Below are 20,250 nucleotides of genomic sequence, written 5' to 3'. Positions count from 1 at the left end.
TTTTGGACCTTATTACCCCGCTAAAATTTTTTCCTTACATGGGATCGGTTGGGACTTTTAAGACAATGTTTATAATTATAATTTAAACAATTTTAAGAATTTTCAGCTTCCCCTGAATTTGTCGTGGGTTTACTGATTTTTTGGTCTAATTTGACCGGACTATATATGTTACCTTACGTATAGTAACAAAACCGAAGTAACATAATCAGCCCGTCGCACTTTCAAAAAAATAAATTAGTAATTCTATTTATCTTATGGTTAAATTATCAGCACCAAATTGTTTATTAAAACTAGTTCTTTTACATGAATGCAACCATATAAAACATGTATGGTACAGTTACAAATGAATTAGTTACAAACCTGACAGTAAATTTTGGTTCACTGCGGCTGCGCACACAACTCACTTCCACTGGCGACAAATAACACCGAAATTCTAGTTTTAAAAATTGCCGATCCTTTGCACATGAGTCGAAATATTAGAAAAATAAAACAAAGTACGTTTTAGTAAGGAATTTCCGCAAGAAATCGTGGTAACAAACCCGACATGTCCGGAAAGAGCGAATTTCGGGGACAACAATAAATATTTTTTTATTCAATAAATATAACATTTTATTACAATTGTACTTCATTGGAATGAAAAAAAAGTTAATTTTAACCGAATTCACCAAAATATTTTGAGGTATTCGAGGAAATTTTACTTCAAAATTTAATTTTTAAGTTGCAGATTGCACTGGGGACAGGTCGAAATTGAGGGGTCTGGTGTGATAAAACCTAGTGTAAAAAAATCAGTTTTTACTTTATTCAAATAATTGAAACATAGAAAAGAAGTATAAGAAATGCATTTTCCGTTAAAAATTAAATCAAAATTAATCATATTATACAACTTCGAGAAAAAATTTTGGAAGTCGAGGGACATGCCTAAATTAACGATGTGCCATTTTTTTGAAATTCCCCTACGACCAACGGTATCTGCATACTTGCTTGATCTTTTCTGAAATCAACTCCTTAAATGTCTATAGGGGATGAAGTTTTGCACGTGTTCTGGTCAAATTATATTAGGTTTTATAGATCTAAGATTAATAACGTATGATTATTATTGGCTTTGTTTATTTAATACATAACTAACAACATATTTGATGGTTCTACACAATTCAGTAATTCTAATTGTCTGTACATCCAAGCACTTTGGTTTCTTGCTGCATGATTTCCCATATCGTGGTACAGTTGCGCCTGGAAATATCAAAAATCAATTTATCATGTTAGACGAGAAAACAGACTGTAAAAACATCAACAAAATATTTGCCGTACCTGTAAGTAAAATGTCTGTAGCATTCTGACGTGGGCTCCAACTTTGGAGAAGTACTTTTTAACACAGTCTAACGCTTCACAACACGACTGCAGTACTTGAAATCGCGCTTCACCACAAGGCGCTGCTGTTGCTATCCGGCATTTAGTGTATAACAGCAAAGCTGAGAAAAATAAATTAGAGTGTAGTACCATTTAGGTATCAACGTTTTCCAATTTTGAAACATGGTAGATTTGATTTTAATAATTACCTCTAGCCATATCATAAGCGCTACCATCTGCCATTATCGTAGGTAACGCTTTTCTCGCAAGAGTAAGAGCATTCTTTGCACAACCCATACTCAGTTGTACATTCGCTAAATGCATTTCAGCCGTGGCTGCCCAGTAATGTAGATGATAGGACTTAGCTAACCATAGCGCTTCGTTTAGTAGCATTATATTTGTCGACTGAATATTACTAAACGAGTGCTGCACTTGTGACATTAGAATCATCGCTTTCACTCGTAACGATATGAAATGAAGGCTGTCGTCTTCCGTCTTGCAGAAATCTAAGATATCGTATAACGATTCGAGCGCCTCCGTGGCGTCTCCCTTGAGATAGTACATCTCCGCCTTCAACAGTTGACTCTCCCATCTATCGGAGGAGGCCAACTGTCGTATACTCTCTTCGGCTTCTTCCCACTTCCCTAAAAGTAATAATTTCGGATCATTATAGTCTCTCAGATAACTCACTTAACATAGACGATAACACATTTATGCAGTAAATCCCGATCGTTATTTTCATTAAAATACGAAGCCCGGATTAATTGAAACGGGACCAGGCAAGCTAGAACGCAAATATAGAGTGCGATCTTCGGCTAGGTTTTGAGCCTCTCCAACATAGAACATTAAATGAGGTGAGTACGTACCCGCGTAGAGCGCGTGCGCGGCTCGGAAGCGCGTGGCGATGGCGGCGGCGGGCGCCACGCGCAGCTGCGAGGCGAGCGACGCGCCCAGCGCCGCCGCGCCGCGCCACGCCAGGCACGCCACGGCGCCCGCGCCGCCCGCCGCCAGCGCCTCCGTGGCGTGCCACACGCTGCCCGCGCCCACCGTGCACTCTGCAACCACAAACCGTGAGGCCCTGTCATACGCGCCCGGTCAACTCAGTGTGACGCCTCGCCCTTCTTTTTACTGTGATGCGATTTTCTATTTACGAAACGTTCTTTATCGACGGCCAACACTAGAGCGGCCCCGCAAACTGAATGCAAACGGAGCTTTCAGCGTATTTTCATTAGGACACGCGACGGCTACTGTCGACGTCCGAAGAGAGTATTGGGAAAGGTTTACATACTCGTATTGAGTCCGAGAAGAAGCTGGCAGGTCACCGACGCCATCTCAGTTTTACCGTAGAGCGACCACAACGCCGCCGTATTCGCTAGGGCGGCCATAGAAAGATCCGTCATCGAGTGTAAGTAATTGATCGAGTCTCCTCTCATTATGACCTGCAATAAACAAATTTAAGATGATCTCCGAATAACAGAGAATCCACCTCTTACTGAAAAACATAACCACACCGATATAAAGTATTAAAGTATCGAGATTTTTTTTAGCGTATCGATCGATCTCGATACTCTAACAGAATTCTCTTCGCCTATCGACCATCCGATCGTAGCCGTTCGTAGATACTACGTACGCATGCACATGAAAAATGGGAAATCAAACTATATTCAGAGAGGAATCGACTGACCTGAAAGATGTGAGCCGGGTTAGCGCCGTTGACGGCGGTATGCTGGGCGAGCAGCTGCGCCACGACGGCGGTGAGGCGCGGCGAGGGAGGAGCGCGCGGCGCGTGCGCGGCGTGCGGCGCGTGGGCCGCGTGCGGCGCGTGCGCGGCCGGCGTCACGCGCGGCTCGCGGGTCAGCAGCGCGGCGCGGCGCGCGCGCCCGCCCGCCAGCGCGCCCCACGCGGCCGCGCCCAGCAGCCCCACGGGGTCGGCCGCCTCCTGCGCGCGCGCCAGCGCCTCGCGCACCGCCTCCATGGCCACCGACCTGACGGATGGTGTTCGCATTAGAGCTCGTACGCCTGCGATCGACAGTTTCGTGAAGGGCCGAACGCGGTTTAGGAAACACGTACTTGTGGCCGAAGTGGGTGTGCATGGCGGCTCTGTTCAACGCCGCGTATCGAAAGTTTTTCGTCCGGTCGCATGAGTTGTTCGCGGCCGAGTTGAATATGGTGCGATCGAAGTAGTTGTACAGGGAGTCTTGGGCGCCGCTGAACTCTTTGGTCCGGATGCAGTTTAGGAAACTGAGAAAATGCTGGAAATTAAAATAAACGATGTGAACCATGACCATTCGTACGATTTCGAGACTTCAAAATATAATTACTGACGATGTCTGGAAAATCTGGAATGTCATTCATGATTTGAATGATCGTTTTCTGTAGTTGTCTGGGTGGCATGGCTTTCTTCTCGTTGATATGTAATAAATTTGCTTGCTGGGCCGTGAATAACTCTGCTTGCTTTCTTGACCATTGACCACCTTCATCAAAACTGCTAAAATATACAATGTATAGATTAGATTGCTTGTTTATATATCTACTATATGGAATTGTTAGCACATAACAAATTGTAAGAACAATCAATTTTTTTATTATGTGTAATAATAATACTTTTCTTGATTGTATAGTTTGATATTTACATACTTATCTCTATCAATAATATTCATTTTCATTGACAGCTCTAGTGGTTTGATTTCTTCAGGTGTTACAGGTGATGCATTGCTCTGAGATTCCATGTTATTTAATTTCTATAATAAGAAGTATAATGTAAATAAAAACAAAAATCTATAATTCTGGAATAATACGAAAAATCTAAAAGCATAGGTTACCTCTTTACTCAAGGATCTTATCATTTGACCAGGCCTACCCTTTTGGTAATACAAACAAAATGACTTGTACAAGGATACAACCTGAACAAATGTTAATTTATCTAAATTGAGGAGTATTCTTCTGAGATATAATCCTGAAAGCCAAAACCAAGATTATTCTTAAATCTATTACTGAATAGTGAAATATTGGACCACACTATGTTATGAGATGATTACCTAAAACACTATATCTAGCCATAATACAAGGATTAGACTCAATCATAAGTTTGTCTACAGTAGAAGTGACACAGTCCATGAGTGCACTGACTCCATTGATGTAAATGTTTTGAAGACGGACACAAAAATTCTGTAGATGTACGCTCAGTAAGTTGTAACGTCCATCTGTTAATAGTGCTTCTAGTTCTTTAAACTCCATATCTGGACACTGGAAAGAAATGTGCCAAAATAATTGGGTAGGTATCTTTTTGTTTACATATGAAAACTGAATCCACTGAGAGATTTATTTACCTGAATAAGCTTGAGGGCTAACATGCAAAAATCCTTCCTATATTTGGGAGCTATAGTACAATCTATCAACCTGTTTGCTGAAAACAAAACAAATAGAAAACTTTTTAAACATAAAACATAAAAAGTAAGTAAAAAAGCTGGTCCTTGATTGATAAATAAAAAGATACATCTAAAATATAGACAAATACACAGATTGGTTCTATTAATTACAAACCTTCAATCTTCAGCAATCCATACTCTCGAATAAATGCTACAACAGCTATTTTATGAGGAGTAATATTCTCAATGTTTCCTTTGACATTTACTAACTTAATGAAATCTAAGTTTTCCGATCCAACCTCCATTTTTCCTAGAATATATGAATATTATCTGCAGTTTTGTTTATGTGTTTGATTTAAATTCAATATTCACATTTCATAATAACTCGCAAAATAAATTCAAACAACTTGTCATTTCACTGACTATATGATAAACAACTGTCATTACTGTCAAGTGTCAACTGTCTCATTCATTAGTGACTAACATAAAGAGGCTCGCGCTCACGTCCCTATACATTTTGAGCGAGTAGTTTAGGGGCCCAGTTTGTGAGTTGGCAAATTTCGCCTGCCATTTTTTACATGTTTTAAATGGTTTAATGCCATAGCCACATAGAACCTCAGTTTTCCAGTTTTCTAAAGATGCCTCTATGCCTTAGCTTCGGCCTCACCGCACGCCTTCCAAAAATCCGGAGCTCGGTAGTCCCAAAGTACAAAAAAGACGCACAAAAAATAATAATGATCATTTATTAAATTTACTTACTATCAAAGTTTATTCATGTTACGGACTATGTTAATAATGATTATGATTCATGTTTTTGCATAAAGCGAAGATATGATAAGTCAAAATATGATTTTTAGCCTGCTTCTGATGATGAGCTAGTACGCACTTGCTTATTACGCGCTAAAAACTTTGTCTAGATATCTGAATATAGAGCAAGTACAAGAAATAGCAATATTAAAGAAATAAGAGAGGGTGACGCATGACGTCCGATAGGCGATTTATTTAAATTCTTCTCACAAGTAGTTGGCAACACTGGACTGTAATTATTATTATTTAGTATGATAACCCTCAATCTGGATTCTGCCCGGACAATGCTTGTGTAGATACTTGTTGTTGTGATAATAATATAATCTTTATTGTTTTTTGAATAAAGTGATCGCGTTAAAATGCGAAAATGTGTAGACGAAGTAATTATCCTTAGTGATTTGTAATGGGAAACATAAACAACTTTTCGTTTTTATTTTTATGTTTATAACTTGTAGTGCAAGATTTGGTAGCCATAATAATGGGTAGAACGGGGGTTGCGTTTGTTATTTTAGTAGTTTATTTTGTTGTTACAATTGAAACTACACGTGTGACTGTACTACCAGGAGATACATTACCTCATCATGGTCGTTGTGAACCAATCACTATTGAGATTTGTCAACACATAAGGTACAATCAAACAATATTTCCAAATCTATTAAATCATGCCAATCAAGAAGAAGCTGGGCCTGAAATACACATGCTTACGCCCTTGATCAAAGTTAATTGTTCTCCTGACCTGAAATTCTTCCTGTGTTCTGTATATGCACCCGTATGTACAATTTTAGACACAGCCATACCTCCTTGTCGTCATTTGTGTGAGTCCGCACGGCAAAATTGTGATGATCTCATGATCAAATTTGGATTTCCATGGCCTGCACATTTAGAATGTTCCAAGTTTCCCGTTGCTACTGATGAGAATGTGATATGTGTTGGTGATAATAATATAACCCATGAATCTCGAAAACAAACTGAGAGTAAACTACCTAAAGTAGATTTTAAAAACAGCAATGAAAGAGATCCTACTAAACTTCATGGAGCTAAAGATTATGGGTTTGTCTGCCCAGTACAATTCAAAGTACCAAAAAACTTGGATCTGGAATACTCTCTTAAGGTTGGAGATAAAATAGAACACGATTGTGGAGCCCCATGCAGTGGTATGTTCTTTACACAAGATGAGAAGAACTTTTCTAGATTATGGATTGGTATCTGGGCAACATTGTGTGCAGTGAGTTGTCTGTTTACAGTACTGACATTTCTCATAGACACAGACAGATTTAGATATCCTGAGAGGCCTATTATATTTCTATCAGTATGTTATCTTATGGTGGCTGCAGCATATGTGATGGGTTGGAGTGCAGGCGACAGTGTTAGTTGCCAGGGGCCCTTCCCTACCACAGTCAGTGGTACAAGACTCCCTAACATATCAGTTATAACTCAAGGTACAAAACATGAGCCATGTACAATATTGTTTATGGTGGTATACTTCTTCAGTATGGCCTCAAGTATTTGGTGGGTTATTCTGACACTCACATGGTTTCTGGCAGCTGGTCTGAAGTGGGGTCATGAAGCAATTGAAGCAAATTCACAATATTTTCACTTAGCTGCATGGGCAGTACCAGCAATCAAGACAATATCAATATTAGCTATGGGAAAAGTAGATGGTAAGTATTTATTGCACCTGCTGGTTGTTTTCAGCACTTGTGGTATAACTTAATAAGACATTATTTTCTTTTTTATATAAATGCCACTTGCCACTATATTCTATTGAACAATAATTTAGCTTTAACACTTATAAAAATATTTAGTAAACTTAAATGTATAAACAACTTTTGCTGCATTTATGTATAGGCATTTCACAAAATTAACATCAATCAAGCTTTTTTGATAACCTTTGATCCAACATTAATAATTGTATCATCATAATAATATGCACATAGTTGCACAACAACGGAGGTGGAACCTTTCTCATAAATCTTGGGCTGAAATGTAAAGAGAAGGCTGTGCTCTCAATAATTAGCTAATAGCTAACTTATTGTCAAATTATCCCAATATATCTTACAAATAGTAGCAGTTTGAGAGCTGAGATATTTTTAGTTTCAAAGGTAAAAGTGACTTTGAAGTAACAGACCTAGAAATAGTATTTTTGTACCATATTTCTCTTCTTCACAATGTAGTTATAATAATATTTCGGTATACATTCTATAACACTAATGCCCAGCTTCTGAGTACATTGAGCGGTAGTTTATCTATTCAATAGCGTTTAAACTCATATAAAAAAATGCTATTGAATAGATAAACTACCACTAAATGTACTCAGGAACCGGGGATAAGAGAGACACTTTAACCAAGCAAGTTTTAGGGGCTTTTATGTATGGACTAGATTTGTCTCTAAGCCACAATGACTATCAATGACAATACATGAGTATTCTGGGACTTATCTTACATTTTGCCATGTTAATTAGATCAAGATTACCAGTGCCTACAACTAACTTTGTGCATATGTTTATATGTGTCAATGTCTCATTACTTTCTCTAATGTTTCAGGTGACGTACTGTCTGGTGTTTGCTATGTTGGACTATGGGATGCAGAAGCTCTCAGAGGATTTGTCTTAGCTCCACTCTGTGTATACCTAGTGTTTGGAACTATCTTCCTACTTGCAGGATTCGTATCACTTTTCCGAATAAGAACTGTAATGAAACATGATGGAACAAAAACTGATAAATTAGAAAAGTTAATGATCCGTATTGGTGTATTTGGTGTATTATACACAGTGCCTGCTTTAATTGTAATTGCCTGCCTATTCTATGAGCAAGCAAACTATGATGACTGGATGGTTACTTGGCACCGTGACATGTGTTCAACACCTCTGTATTCTATTCCATGCCCCTTCACACGCAGAGAAACAGATCGCCCGAAATTCGAAATGTTTATGATTAAGTACCTAATGACTATGATAGTTGGTATTACATCCAGTTTTTGGATTTGGTCAGGCAAAACATTAGTCTCCTGGCGTCAATTTTTTGACAAGATAAAGGGTCGTAGAGTTGAAGCATATGTATAAAAATGCTTATATGGTTGGTCTCATTGATGTTGGCAGCTTTACTTTAATGTATCACTTATTTTCCCGCCGTCGGTGAGTTCTCAATAAGGCAGCTACTCAAAGGCAGAGACTCTGATATTGAGTCGGAACTTGTCTTAAAACTATTGAAATTCAAAATAAGGCTGATAATGTAAATATTTTTTTCTCATTTAAAATTATTGTCTTATGTATTAAGGTTATTTTCTATTTTTTGTAATTAAGCTAAGAAATAGATTATTGATGAAAATAAAATATCAATGTATTTTTTAAAAAACTACCTGTTTTTTATTGCTTTAGCATTTGCCACTGCTGGAAGTATTCACCTAAATACTTCTGCTGCAATATCAATGCGATTGTGTGTTTACTACACTCCACTCACTAGTGTTGATATTGCAGCATTGTCATTTTGATGTAAGAGTTTGAGGGCTGAGTAGGAATACGCACCTGCGCTCGCGAAGCCTGACCTTAGGCTTCTGTATAAAAATCAAAGGTACGCCGGGCGGGCAGAGCAGGAATTTCATTTCACGCTACTTACTAGGGCTGATGGCCGAATAATTAATAGTTTCAAACAATTTGTCTCGAAAACTCTCGTGACATTCTCAACTGATCTAGGATTCTAGCATGTTAGTAGCTAATGTAACTCCAATATTGCCTTCCCTAGAACTGTAACATCATAATAATATGATCATTGAACTACATAGTAAAAAGCTAACTGATAAGTTTCATTTATTCCAAAAAACATAACAAGGGAGTTAGCAGTTAGCTGTGATACCATATTTTGTTACTATTCCCATGGAATTTGTAAGCGTTTCCTAAAGTATATCCCAAACTGTCTTAGATCTGCAAATGATTTTTAAACCAATAACCTATAGAATCCTGAATAATAATTTATTTATGTAGTTTTAGCTACAGCTAGTAGATAGTGTATTGTAATAAGGCTGCCATCTTAATTTTGTTAAAAAGGGTTTATTATTAAAGAGGTAAGGGAGACAACATAATGGTCACTTTCAGGCTCTCATGAGATCTTGATGAATGGTTAAAAAATAAAATACTTTATAATGTATACAACTTATTTTTACTTCAGAATAAGATTAAATTACATAATTTAATAAAAATCATATCATAACACCATCGCCATAACATTCACTTAGCACTTTCACTCATACTCAAAACAGACCATTTAACTTGCAGTAGGTTTATGCTCTTGTGTATTTACCCCAAATGTGAAGCATAAACACTGAAGCAATAAAGAGCAGGGACATCACTAATACGGGAACGGGACCACTGAAAAAATAAATAGAAACAATTATTACTGAATCAAACTATCTGACTTAATCAGAGTGGCTACTTTCTACAAATTAATAATTTAACTGCACTGACAATAGATTAACCATATTTAAACAATATGTGTGTTGCTTTTTTAAAGTTTTCTCGCTATTTAGAAGATTGGTCTTATCTAGCATTTAATATGTTAAGTATGTATCCCTTCTTCCATATGGGTAGAGGAATGTTCGTCAGAAGAAATTAACAGAACATACAACGAAATATAAAAACTTCTGTATCAATAACGCCACCAAAAACCTAGACAAAATAAATGATTGAAAACAATATTGAATCAGGCAGCCTGCATTTGGCTTGGTCTCATTTAGCTTTGTCTTATAATGTAGTGTCTTCATATAAAGCCTGTCAAATCATAAAACCTTTGCATTCAGTGGTTGTTGAAATTACCTTCAACATATGAATTTGGAATAAAAAGAATTGAAACTTACACTTTGACACCAGGAGAATCATCAGTGTAGAATCGCCACATGCCACCTGAGCCAGCGCCTGTGCTACGATTTCTAGCAGCTGTAGTCGTCGTTGTAGATTTACGTTGACGAACCGTGCTACCACTGGATGACCGTGGTGCCGTAGTCGCCTTGCTTGGTGAGCGACCGCCTGATCCAACAGACGTAGAACTTGGAGAAGGAGGCTAAAACAAACCACAGAAAAAGTAAAATATTGAATCAACCTATTCTTATTCATACATAATTAGATTTTAGCATAGTACTGAATTTAATTTAACAATATTTCAATACGTACCATATTGAAGAATAATGTTATTTTATTTTCAACCACAAGGAAAACACAGTGATCCTCTTACGACTTAACAACAATCTCCAAATTCTAAGTAGAACAAGTCGACAGACGTGAGTTCTGTTGGCAGCAACCAGATTGCAACGCGTACAGATTTCATTGACACGTTGACATGCAATGTTGCTAGTAAGAATCAACGTGGGACAAATTAGATGATTAAAATGTTTAAATACCTAATTAATTAATTTTTATTTTTAATGAGTTTTAATGGTTGAATCAATAAATATCGTCGATGATGTCTTTCAATTGTTTTTCTGTCATCTGTTTTAGGCATCGATTTATCACATGTTTCATCAGTAGCTCTACCATGAGTTGGCAACTATAGTCTCCCGCAGACACTGTAGTTGAAAAAATGTATGAAAACTCGAACAGCGCCTCTAGCGGATAGTTAAGGTACCAACATTGCTACCATGAGTCGCCATAGTTAGTAACGTGTAGTTAAATCAAACAACAGTGAATGTAGATTGGCTTTGTCGTTCATTCTTTCCGTACGATAATGGTACCATGAGTTACCAATTTGACAGATGCTATAGTAACGAACTATTACTATAGCAGTTGCGGCACTCACCGACTTTTAGCTTCGTGAGACCGTATTGTTTTACAAATAATTGAAGTTATTTTCCATAAAAAAATGTTCGGTAGAACAAATATTGGTTGTGATATGTTTGAAACTGCTACATTCAAAGATGAACGACGTGAACAAAGACATTTCAAAGTGGTATGCGTGAATTAAGTTGAAATCCCCTCAATAATTGTAAAACAAAGTTTACAAAACTATATCGACTAACAAAGAAGTGTTTAAAGAATAATGTGATTTATACACGGGTTTAAAATCATCTCAAAGAGTTTCATTAGCATCAAAGGTAAGCTGTTAAGCTCTTAAACTTACCTTTGATTAGTATGTTAATACTTACATCTAAGCTATTTTGATTTGTTCCGATAACCTCTCAAGAACAAATAAGTTTCTTATATGTTTTCTCAGGTATTGAGTGCTATACTTTTTCACGCTCACGATGTCTATCAGCGTATTGTTGGGGAGGCATACCATTTTTTCCCAAGAGGCCACAAGTGTGATCATTGTAAAAGTTACTTCAGCTTTAAACCATGCTTTAAATCATGCCAAGTTTTTGCAAACATGTTCATAAAGTTTCCTAAGACGCGGCAGGAAAGAGGATTATTTAAACAAAAGTGAAAATAAAATTAGTTGTTAATTAGAATCCGTGCACTAGCACTAAAACGTAACTAAGGTGTTTTGTTTTGTCCCCGGCTGACAATAAACAAAAAGCAATAACACAAAATCAAAAATACACGAATACGTACCAAATTATATGTAAGCGACGACTTCCTATTTTTGTTGGTTAATACTACCATATCAATTTGAAACGTGTGTCGTATTTTCTCTCTGTCTGTCTTATGTGAATAGAAGGAGATAGAACTACAACACTCAAGCTTAGTCAAGTTACAGATTGAATGTTGACATTATGTCGCAAAACCACAGATTAAAAATCTTACTACGAATGATATAGTTTTGACTATAACGAGAGTAGTTAACGTCAACACAACTCATGGTACGAACATTTAAGCCCACTGTTGTAGTTGCGTTCTCACGTTAACTACTCTAGTTAAGTAAGATGTTTTAACTACGCCAACTCATGGTAGAGCTACAGGTAAACGATAAGAAATAATATTAGGATTCCAACTATAACGATACTCTAAAGAAACTATGTAGGTACCTACCCTTGTTTTTAATTAGATGTAATACAGTGTAATTTATTATTGCTTTTGTTTTTTATCTTTTTGTTTTAGATTTAGCTTATTTTGAATGTTATAAATAATATGTGTCTCTATAGAAAAAGATGTAGTTAATAGTCTAATGGTCAGGAAATATGTAGGTAGATTGCTGGAAACTACACATACTTTGAGACAACGCTGCCGCTGCAACGTCTCAAAAAAAAATTACAAGCATCCAAAAAGAAGTAATACTTATTCTACTTGGTCATACTACGTGTAATATGTCTCATTTGTGATTTGTAACTGTCAAGTGTCAAATTCTCAGTGTCAAACTATCAACTGATCATTTTATCAATACAATATTGAATGACACAAAAAATCGCATTGCAACAAGTTAGGTTAAATTGCTGAAATAAATTGTAGAGAGTTCTTTACAAATCACATTCAACTTAATACTGCATATATTATTATGCTATTTCCGTTTCTTCGTTGGAGTAATAGATTTTTTTCTACTGTTATATCTAAATCCAGTGCCATGAATATGAACAGATGTTACTTTAGATATGTTCAACAAGAAGACAAAATTGATATATCTTTTTTGTTAGACATAAAAGGATCTGCTAGGCAGTTTAATTTTAGTCGAAATCCTTCAGAAAGTTTGCAAATATTACTCGGACGAATTAAAACAAATATACAAAAAGTAATCAACAAAGCCAATAAAAAGAAAAAAAACAGTGAAAATGATGAAGATATTCAAATACAATTTTGCGATGCTGACAATAAAGTGATTGATGAACATAGTACCTGCAAGGAACTATTTCAATATAGTGGTCCGGTAAAACTCAAGATGCTCAACAATGAATATGAAGTTGTATTCAATTCTCCATGGGTTCTAACTATGAATTTACCACAGAGCATTCTAGCAGGTTTCCCAGTTTATCCAGAAAACTTCGAAACTCAATATACTAAGTTTGATAAATGTTTATTTAAGTGGTACACTAGTATTACTACAAACAGTCAAGGTAGAGAACTAAATGACAGCCATCTAAAGTGGAATTTAACCGGGAACACTTACAGTTATACACCTAGTACAGAAGATATTGGTATGAAATTGAAATTGGAGTGTACACCGGGTATGTACTAGTATGATAAATATTGAAATTTAAGATTTTAATATTAGTATAGTATAGTTATTAATTTAGGTTTTTATTGCCACCATTGCTGCTTAGTATCAGATCATTTTATTTAAGTATTTTACTGAAACTTGAAAGTCTTTCAGCTGTTAGTGAAAAAGGCAACAAGACCATGAATTATTTCACTCTCTTTTTTGGGTTCTAACTCATTCACTGCCCAGTGGATTTTAGTGGCACCTAGTTTTGACTTATGAAAGGCACAGACGCATCGAGGGCAGTGAATGCATGAATAAAATAGTTGGTTATTTCAATTTGTTTTATATATAGGTTACTTGTTATCTGAATTGTTTTATTTGTTTTCAGGCAATGGTGACACCATTGGCCCTTCTGTGGAAGCCTTGTCTAAAAATACAATACAAGCTGGTCCTGGAAACTGTCCATTTGAAACAAGACATTTGTTTACTAAACAAAAACTCCAGAATAAAAGGTTCTTAACACATTTTATGATAGGCTTAATTTTTTTTTAATCTGATATAGTACAGATAGATAGACATTCTGAGTTACCTTATAAGTGTTACTACAGAAAGTCCGTAGTTCCGTATAAAAAATTAATGTAATTATGTATTATTTTAGCTTTAGGTGCGTTACATACAATATTTTAGCAGATTTGTATTGTGATTCAGATCATACCAGAACTGTTCTTTATCCATACTGCCCACCTTATGCATTACACATTGACTACAGAAAACAACTCATTGTAAAAGAATTACTTGGTAAGTTTCAATTGTTCTATTATGATGTTGAAATCTTATACATATAATATGCAGCATTTATCATTTAACTTATAGTTTATATATTTTATTTTCAGGCTACAATAGTGATGTTATGTGCCTTCAAGAAGTGGATAGAAAAATATTTAAGAACTGCTTGAAACCAATACTGGGAGCAGAAGGTCTTGATGGAGCATTTTACAAAAAGGGGAAAGAAGTAGCTGAAGGATTAGCATGCTTTTATAGAAAAGATAGATTTCAGTAGGTGCACAATGTTTACCATTACCTACCTAACTAGAAAGTTTAGAGTGTAATAATAAATATTTTTTTAGGTTTGTTGGAGAAGAAAGTATTGTGTTAGCAGAAGCTGTAAAAACGAAATTGTGCTTAAAACCAATATGGGACAAAATCAAAGATAATACACCACTGACAGAACGTTTGTTAGATAGATCTACTGTATCTAGTGCCACATTCTTACAATCACTTGATAATCCAAATGAGCTTCTTTTAGTAGCAAATACACATTTATACTTTCACCCTGATGCTGATCATATAAGACTTATACAAGGTGGCATAGTCATTTATTGGTTGATGGATTTAAAAGAAAAAATGGTTACCCAGGTATGTTCCTGTTCAGTAAAAAGCAAACAAATAATAATTATTGCAAATTACTATGTTTTTATTGCAATTTCAGTTTCCCGGAAAAAGGATCAGTGTCATACTGTGTGGAGATTTTAACAGTGTTCCATCTTGTGGCATTTATCAATTGTATACAACTGGTACATCACCCAGTACTCTACCAGATTGGAAATCAAGTAACTAACTTTTTTTTAACTGTGAGATATTCGTGTTAACTGTATCCTTCCCTACACAGCTGTTTTTTTCTTATTACAGATATTACTGAAGCTGTATCTGGTTTAAGCTTAGAACAAAATATTGCTCTGAGCAGTGCTTGTGGTACACCAATGTACACAAATTTCACTGACGGATTTGCTGATTGTTTGGACTACATATTTTATGAGAAGATCAACTTAGATGTGGAACAGGTAAATTAATATTTTAATTACTTATAAGTAAATATTTCATATATTTATAAAGACTACTATTCGAGAATGACAGACATGATGTATTTATAATAATATGCTTCAATATTTATTTTATTCTATAGGTATAGAAGTTTTGCACATTACAGAGCTACTTTCTGATTTGATCTAATAAAAAAATGTGAGAAGACATTTCTGAAAATAAATCCAAGTAATAATTAATAAAAATAGATTATATAAGCATTTTTATTTCGCAGGTTGTCCCTCTGCCAAGCACTGAAGAATTAAGACTACATACTGCTTTGCCCAGTGTAGTATTTCCATCAGATCATATATCTTTGGTTTCAGATTTACGATTTAAGTAAAAAAATAATAATTACCAAAGTATTATGTAAGTTAACAGTTACTTATATGGTTGTTCATCTTTTATTTAAATAAAATCTATTTTGTTAAACTTGTATTTTTTTTTTGTTTTGTAAGTTTATTCTGATTAATACGTTTGATTTATACGACTTATTAAGAGAAAAACACTAAGTCACAATGTCCAACTTTGTCAGGACATTCTTGACTCTTACGTTAATGCGAAAGTTATACTTTAATTTAGATAAAAGTTGGTAATATTTACATGAGTGGGTAGGAAATAGAAAAATAAAAATATAATTATGAAAATAACAGTGTGTGGAAACATCGGTATATTCTATAAACAGTAGTCGGTCGGATTACAGCTATCGTACACTTACTTTTAGTTACCTACGTAAATGGGTGACAGACTTATATAAGCTAACGCAGAAAATATTGAGTAAGACTTTGTTTGGTTTCTAAACGAAAATTCTAATGTCGCTTTGACAGTGACACTGACTTACGTTTGACAGAGATTATTTTGACGTGGGTGTAAATGTAAAAAAATCTATTTCGTGCCCGTCATAGCTGTTCTTTCGTATCGACGAGACAATACATTGTTGTATCATGAAGTCGAGTCGTGAGTGTTGACCGAATTGTCTACGTTTATTATACGTGGTCTGTGGTTGTCTTTGTTACGTCTACCTAGCGGAAAATTTCCACACAGTGTTTCTTACATCTAATTACAATATTCCTATGCACTTCGCTCCTATATAAGCATCTAAAATGTATAAAATATATACAAGATCAAACAATTACTTCCATTGTAAACAGCAACTAACGAATTCGTTCTTTGGTAAGTTGAATTACGACCTTGACAAGTTGTTTATTGTATACAAACGAAGGGACGCCGACAAACTCACCTTATTACCTCTTTCAGGTGCAAACAACAACATCGGACAGGACATACAGCGCATACATGTGACCACTACTCTCAAATTTCCACCAGCCACTGCTTTAAAGCTACCTACTAATGTAGTTGATATAAATTCAACAGAAATGGGTAGGTTTTCACCCTTACGAGAACGAGACATTTCTGGCCCTGTCATCAGTTCCTGCTACAGAAAACAAATTGATATGGGGAAAATTGACATTACTGTTCAGTCAGACCCCCATGTCAATAAATATGATTGTAGAGGAGCAGTCAGCTTGAATTCTTCTATGCAAAGTAATGTTCCAAGCCCGTTTAGTGGCAATCACACCCATTTAAACATGCCTGGATCACAATGGGGTCAGGGACAGAAATACCTGTCTGACAATCTACAGAGTGCACACTATCTGACCCTCAGGAATGAGTACAGATCAAGAGGAAGGAATGACGGTATGTATGAGACAAAAATGCCATTATGTTATTGCTGTTCAGGTTTTATTACTAATCAAATACAAAAGCTGCTTACTGCTTTATTTTAAAGTACCTCATACATTAATTATCTAGATAGCAACAAAATAGTTCAAGTATTAAAATTTATTGAAGGATCATTTCATTATCATTATGCGGCTATATATGATTATATTTTAAACATTCACCTGTACTAAAACTTACTCATTAAAATATGTTAAGTGAAGTTAAACAGCTATGATTTACTGCACTATCTTTTGATTTCTCATTGTCAAAAAACAAAAAAAAAACAAATACATCCTACTAGTGATATCACTAATGAATTGGAAAGTTTAAAGAAATGAATTTGTGATTGCAGATAAATGATTAATTCTGAAATTATTCAATTTTGCTTTATACATTATTTTCTGTTTTGTGTCACTTTCTCTACACTATAATTTTTATATTATTAATGATGAAGTTCAATTATACACACTTAAAATATAATATTATTTTATTTTTATTATACTCTGTCTGTAGTGTCTATCTTGTTCAGTATTTTATATAAATGATTTATGATTATAATATTAGGTATAATATGTGGAATTATGACAATGAGAAGACAATGGAGAATGTTACTAGGTATGCCAAATCGCTTTAAATTTTGACACAGTATAGCCTGTGTGTATACATATAAACTAGTTTTTGTTTCAGTTAAAAATACCGAATAGTTTTGATTTTATAAGCATTCAAAGTTTCGAAAAATATCGATTCCCGCTAACGGCCGCGTGAGTGGTTGTGACGTCATACTACTACACTTGCGCCGCGCGGGCCGCGTCCCGCTAGTATTAAGTTGCCAGCCGTTGTTGTTGGTGTAATAACTTGCGCAGTATTTTGTTGTGTTTGCATCCGCTTATTACATTTATGGTGTAGTAATAGTAAATATTATTCAATTAATAAAATGGATGAAGGATTTGAAAAAGGGCAATCGGATAATCTACCTAAAATAAATGAAAATAAGGTTTGCGCATTATTTATCAACAAATAGAGATTTTGTTGCCTCCGAAATCCTTTTTATTCTTATAAATACGAAAGTTTGTGAAAATGTATGCATGTATGTATACATACTATTGTATTATATGTATACTATTTATTCATTTGTACTATTTACTCCGTACGTTTGGCGCAGTGGTCTAAGCGGTCACCTCGCCGCAATAACCGTAGCGCCGCGTATGTAGGTTTTGAATCCCATCCGGGACAAATCTTTGTGTGATGAGCACGAGTATTTGTTCTGGCTGTCAATTTATCTATATATTGAGAAGTATATGAGTATGTTTATCAGTTATTTGGTTACCATTGTACAAGCTCTGCTTAGTTTGGAATCAAATGACCGTGTGTGATTTGTCCAGCAATATTTAATATTTAATGTATGTATATAGGTATGAATGTATATAGGTATGTATGTATATATGTATGTACGTATATATGGATGTTTGTATGTATGTATGGATGTGTGTTACTCTTTCACGCCAATGTGACTGAACCGATTACGATGATATTTGGTATATAGGTAGCTGAAGGCCCAGAATAACACATAGGCTACTTTTTATCCCAGAGTTCCCGAGGGATCGGGATTTACACGGGAAGGGTTTCCATGGCGACGAAGTCGCGGGCGGCCTCTAGTATATTATACATATTTGTAATATCTATACTAGAATATTAGAAAGCTGAAGAGTTTGTTTGTTTGAACGCGCTAATCTCAGGAACTATTGGTCTAATTTAAAAAAAACTTTCACTGTTAGCTAGTCCATTTATCGAGGAAGGCTATAGGCTATATATCATCATGCTACAACCAATAGGAGCAGAGTACTAATAAAAAATGTTACAGAAACGGGGAAAGTTTTGACCCATTCTCTCTTATGTGACGCAAGCGAAGTTGCGCGAGTCAGCTAATGTTAGATATTCACGATCACGCATTTTATAAAGAAACAATTTTTTAACGAAATAATCGCGTACCTACTTATTGATTTTACATTTTTCCTGCCACTGTAAAAACAATAAATTCGCGATCAATCCGGTTAGAAATTGTTTCATTATAAGATAAAGTTAATTATTATTACTTATATACTTACCTACATAAAATTGTATTACATTTAGGCACAACATATGATTTCCTAGTATTTGAATTGAACATTTTTAAAAGTATTTAGGTATAATTTCAACGCACCGAGCGCGCGACCGCAAGCGGACTGTGTGAGCCAGACTGAGCGTAGTGTAGAGTGACGTCACACCGTCCCCGAGAGCAAGCGTCGTGCGGTTACAACTTGTTTTACTTATAAATCGGAAACTAATTGAGATATCGAAGTAATTCTTTCACTAGTATTTTTTATTTTTAACAAAGAATAAGGAAGGCTAAAAATCAAAATTTGTTAACATTCTCCATTGTTAATAGTTACCGTTATTCACAAAGTTAATAACTTTTCAACAATACTAATATTATATTTTACCTTTTTTCAAAGCATAGCTGTTGGAACAAGGCATATGAGTACAGATACTAAATCGAAACTGAGTTCTAAAGAGAAATTGAAAAATGCTATCAAAGAGTATGGTTCCACAGTGATTGTATTTCATATTGGCATTTCCCTGGTATCTTTGGGCACCTGTTATCTTCTAATATCTAGGTATGTGTAATGCTAACATAAATAAATATCATATCATTTTACCATGTCCCATTTAATTAATGCATTGATTTTATCAAGTCATCACCATCATCATGTCATCATTTAATTCAAATACTGTACTAACTGATCTTTAATCTACAATTTTAAAACAAGAATATTATAATTGTTGTTTTATTTTCAGTGGCGTAGATTTGGTAGGTGTGCTGAAGTACTTAAACATAAGTGAAGGAACAATATTGAAGGCAGCTGGATCGAATGCGGGAACGTTTGTCGTAGCATATGCTGTACACAAATTTTTTGCTCCATTCAGGATAGCTATAACTTTGACTGCTACTCCTTTTATTGTACGATATTTAAGAAAAATTGGATTTTTAAAGCGCAGTGTGCCTGTTGGTGGTGGGAAATAAGAGTATAATAAAAACTTGAACATTATAATG

The 20,250-nt window shown here is 35.4% G+C and overlaps 5 protein-coding genes across 7 annotated transcripts; 3 read left to right on the top strand and 2 right to left on the bottom strand.

Annotated features, from left to right (window-relative positions):
• Nucleotides 1-917: 917 nt before the first annotated feature.
• ida (anaphase promoting complex subunit 5 ida) lies at nt 918-5,161 on the bottom strand. Of its 2 annotated transcripts, none has more exons than XM_076136075.1 (13): nt 4,891-5,161; nt 4,677-4,753; nt 4,386-4,593; nt 4,170-4,303; nt 3,985-4,088; nt 3,673-3,832; nt 3,418-3,599; nt 3,032-3,332; nt 2,636-2,786; nt 2,214-2,402; nt 1,557-1,991; nt 1,309-1,469; nt 918-1,230 (listed from the first exon to the last, which is right to left on the bottom strand). In XM_076136075.1, the coding sequence occupies exons 1-13, from the start codon at nt 5,018-5,020 to the stop codon at nt 1,111-1,113; spliced, it is 2,352 nt and encodes a 783-aa protein (XP_075992190.1). In that variant the 5' UTR covers nt 5,021-5,161; the 3' UTR covers nt 918-1,110. The 2 variants fall into 2 exon arrangements, with proteins under 2 accessions (XP_075992190.1, XP_075992189.1); XM_076136074.1 differs by having other exon boundaries at nt 920-1,230; nt 3,673-3,835.
• A 621-nt stretch (nt 5,162-5,782) lies between these two features.
• fz (frizzled class receptor) lies at nt 5,783-8,877 on the top strand. Its single transcript, XM_076136073.1, has 2 exons — nt 5,783-7,183; nt 8,067-8,877. Exons 1-2 carry the CDS (start codon nt 6,001-6,003, stop codon nt 8,582-8,584), a joined length of 1,701 nt encoding a protein of 566 aa, XP_075992188.1. The 5' UTR covers nt 5,783-6,000; the 3' UTR covers nt 8,585-8,877.
• Nucleotides 8,878-9,654: 777 nt separating this feature from the next.
• Sec61beta (Sec61 translocon subunit beta) lies at nt 9,655-10,845 on the bottom strand. Its single transcript, XM_076136071.1, has 3 exons — nt 10,685-10,845; nt 10,372-10,574; nt 9,655-9,886 (listed from the first exon to the last, which is right to left on the bottom strand). The coding sequence occupies exons 1-3, from the start codon at nt 10,685-10,687 to the stop codon at nt 9,799-9,801; spliced, it is 294 nt and encodes a 97-aa protein (XP_075992186.1). The 5' UTR covers nt 10,688-10,845; the 3' UTR covers nt 9,655-9,798.
• A 1,857-nt stretch (nt 10,846-12,702) lies between these two features.
• Nucleotides 12,703-15,869, top strand: LOC142987359 (2',5'-phosphodiesterase 12). Its single transcript, XM_076136070.1, has 8 exons — nt 12,703-13,602; nt 13,966-14,089; nt 14,236-14,375; nt 14,471-14,633; nt 14,705-14,993; nt 15,067-15,187; nt 15,267-15,418; nt 15,673-15,869. Exons 1-8 carry the CDS (start codon nt 12,939-12,941, stop codon nt 15,778-15,780), a joined length of 1,761 nt encoding a protein of 586 aa, XP_075992185.1. The 5' UTR covers nt 12,703-12,938; the 3' UTR covers nt 15,781-15,869.
• A 438-nt stretch (nt 15,870-16,307) lies between these two features.
• LOC142987356 (uncharacterized) lies at nt 16,308-20,248 on the top strand. Of its 2 annotated transcripts, XM_076136066.1 has the most exons (4): nt 16,308-16,610; nt 16,695-17,135; nt 19,657-19,813; nt 19,995-20,248. In XM_076136066.1, exons 1-4 carry the CDS (start codon nt 16,541-16,543, stop codon nt 20,218-20,220), a joined length of 894 nt encoding a protein of 297 aa, XP_075992181.1. In that variant the 5' UTR covers nt 16,308-16,540; the 3' UTR covers nt 20,221-20,248. The 2 variants fall into 2 exon arrangements, with proteins under 2 accessions (XP_075992181.1, XP_075992182.1); XM_076136067.1 differs by lacking the exon at nt 19,657-19,813 and having other exon boundaries at nt 16,312-16,610; nt 19,995-20,137.
• The last annotated feature ends 2 nt before the right edge of the window (nt 20,249-20,250 follow it).

This window comes from Anticarsia gemmatalis, chromosome 3 (assembly GCF_050436995.1).
Source record: "Anticarsia gemmatalis isolate Benzon Research Colony breed Stoneville strain chromosome 3, ilAntGemm2 primary, whole genome shotgun sequence".
NCBI classification, from domain to species: domain Eukaryota; kingdom Metazoa; phylum Arthropoda; class Insecta; order Lepidoptera; family Erebidae; genus Anticarsia; species Anticarsia gemmatalis.
Note: the sequence above shows the minus strand (reverse complement) of the source record. Positions and strands in the feature narration are given on the sequence as shown.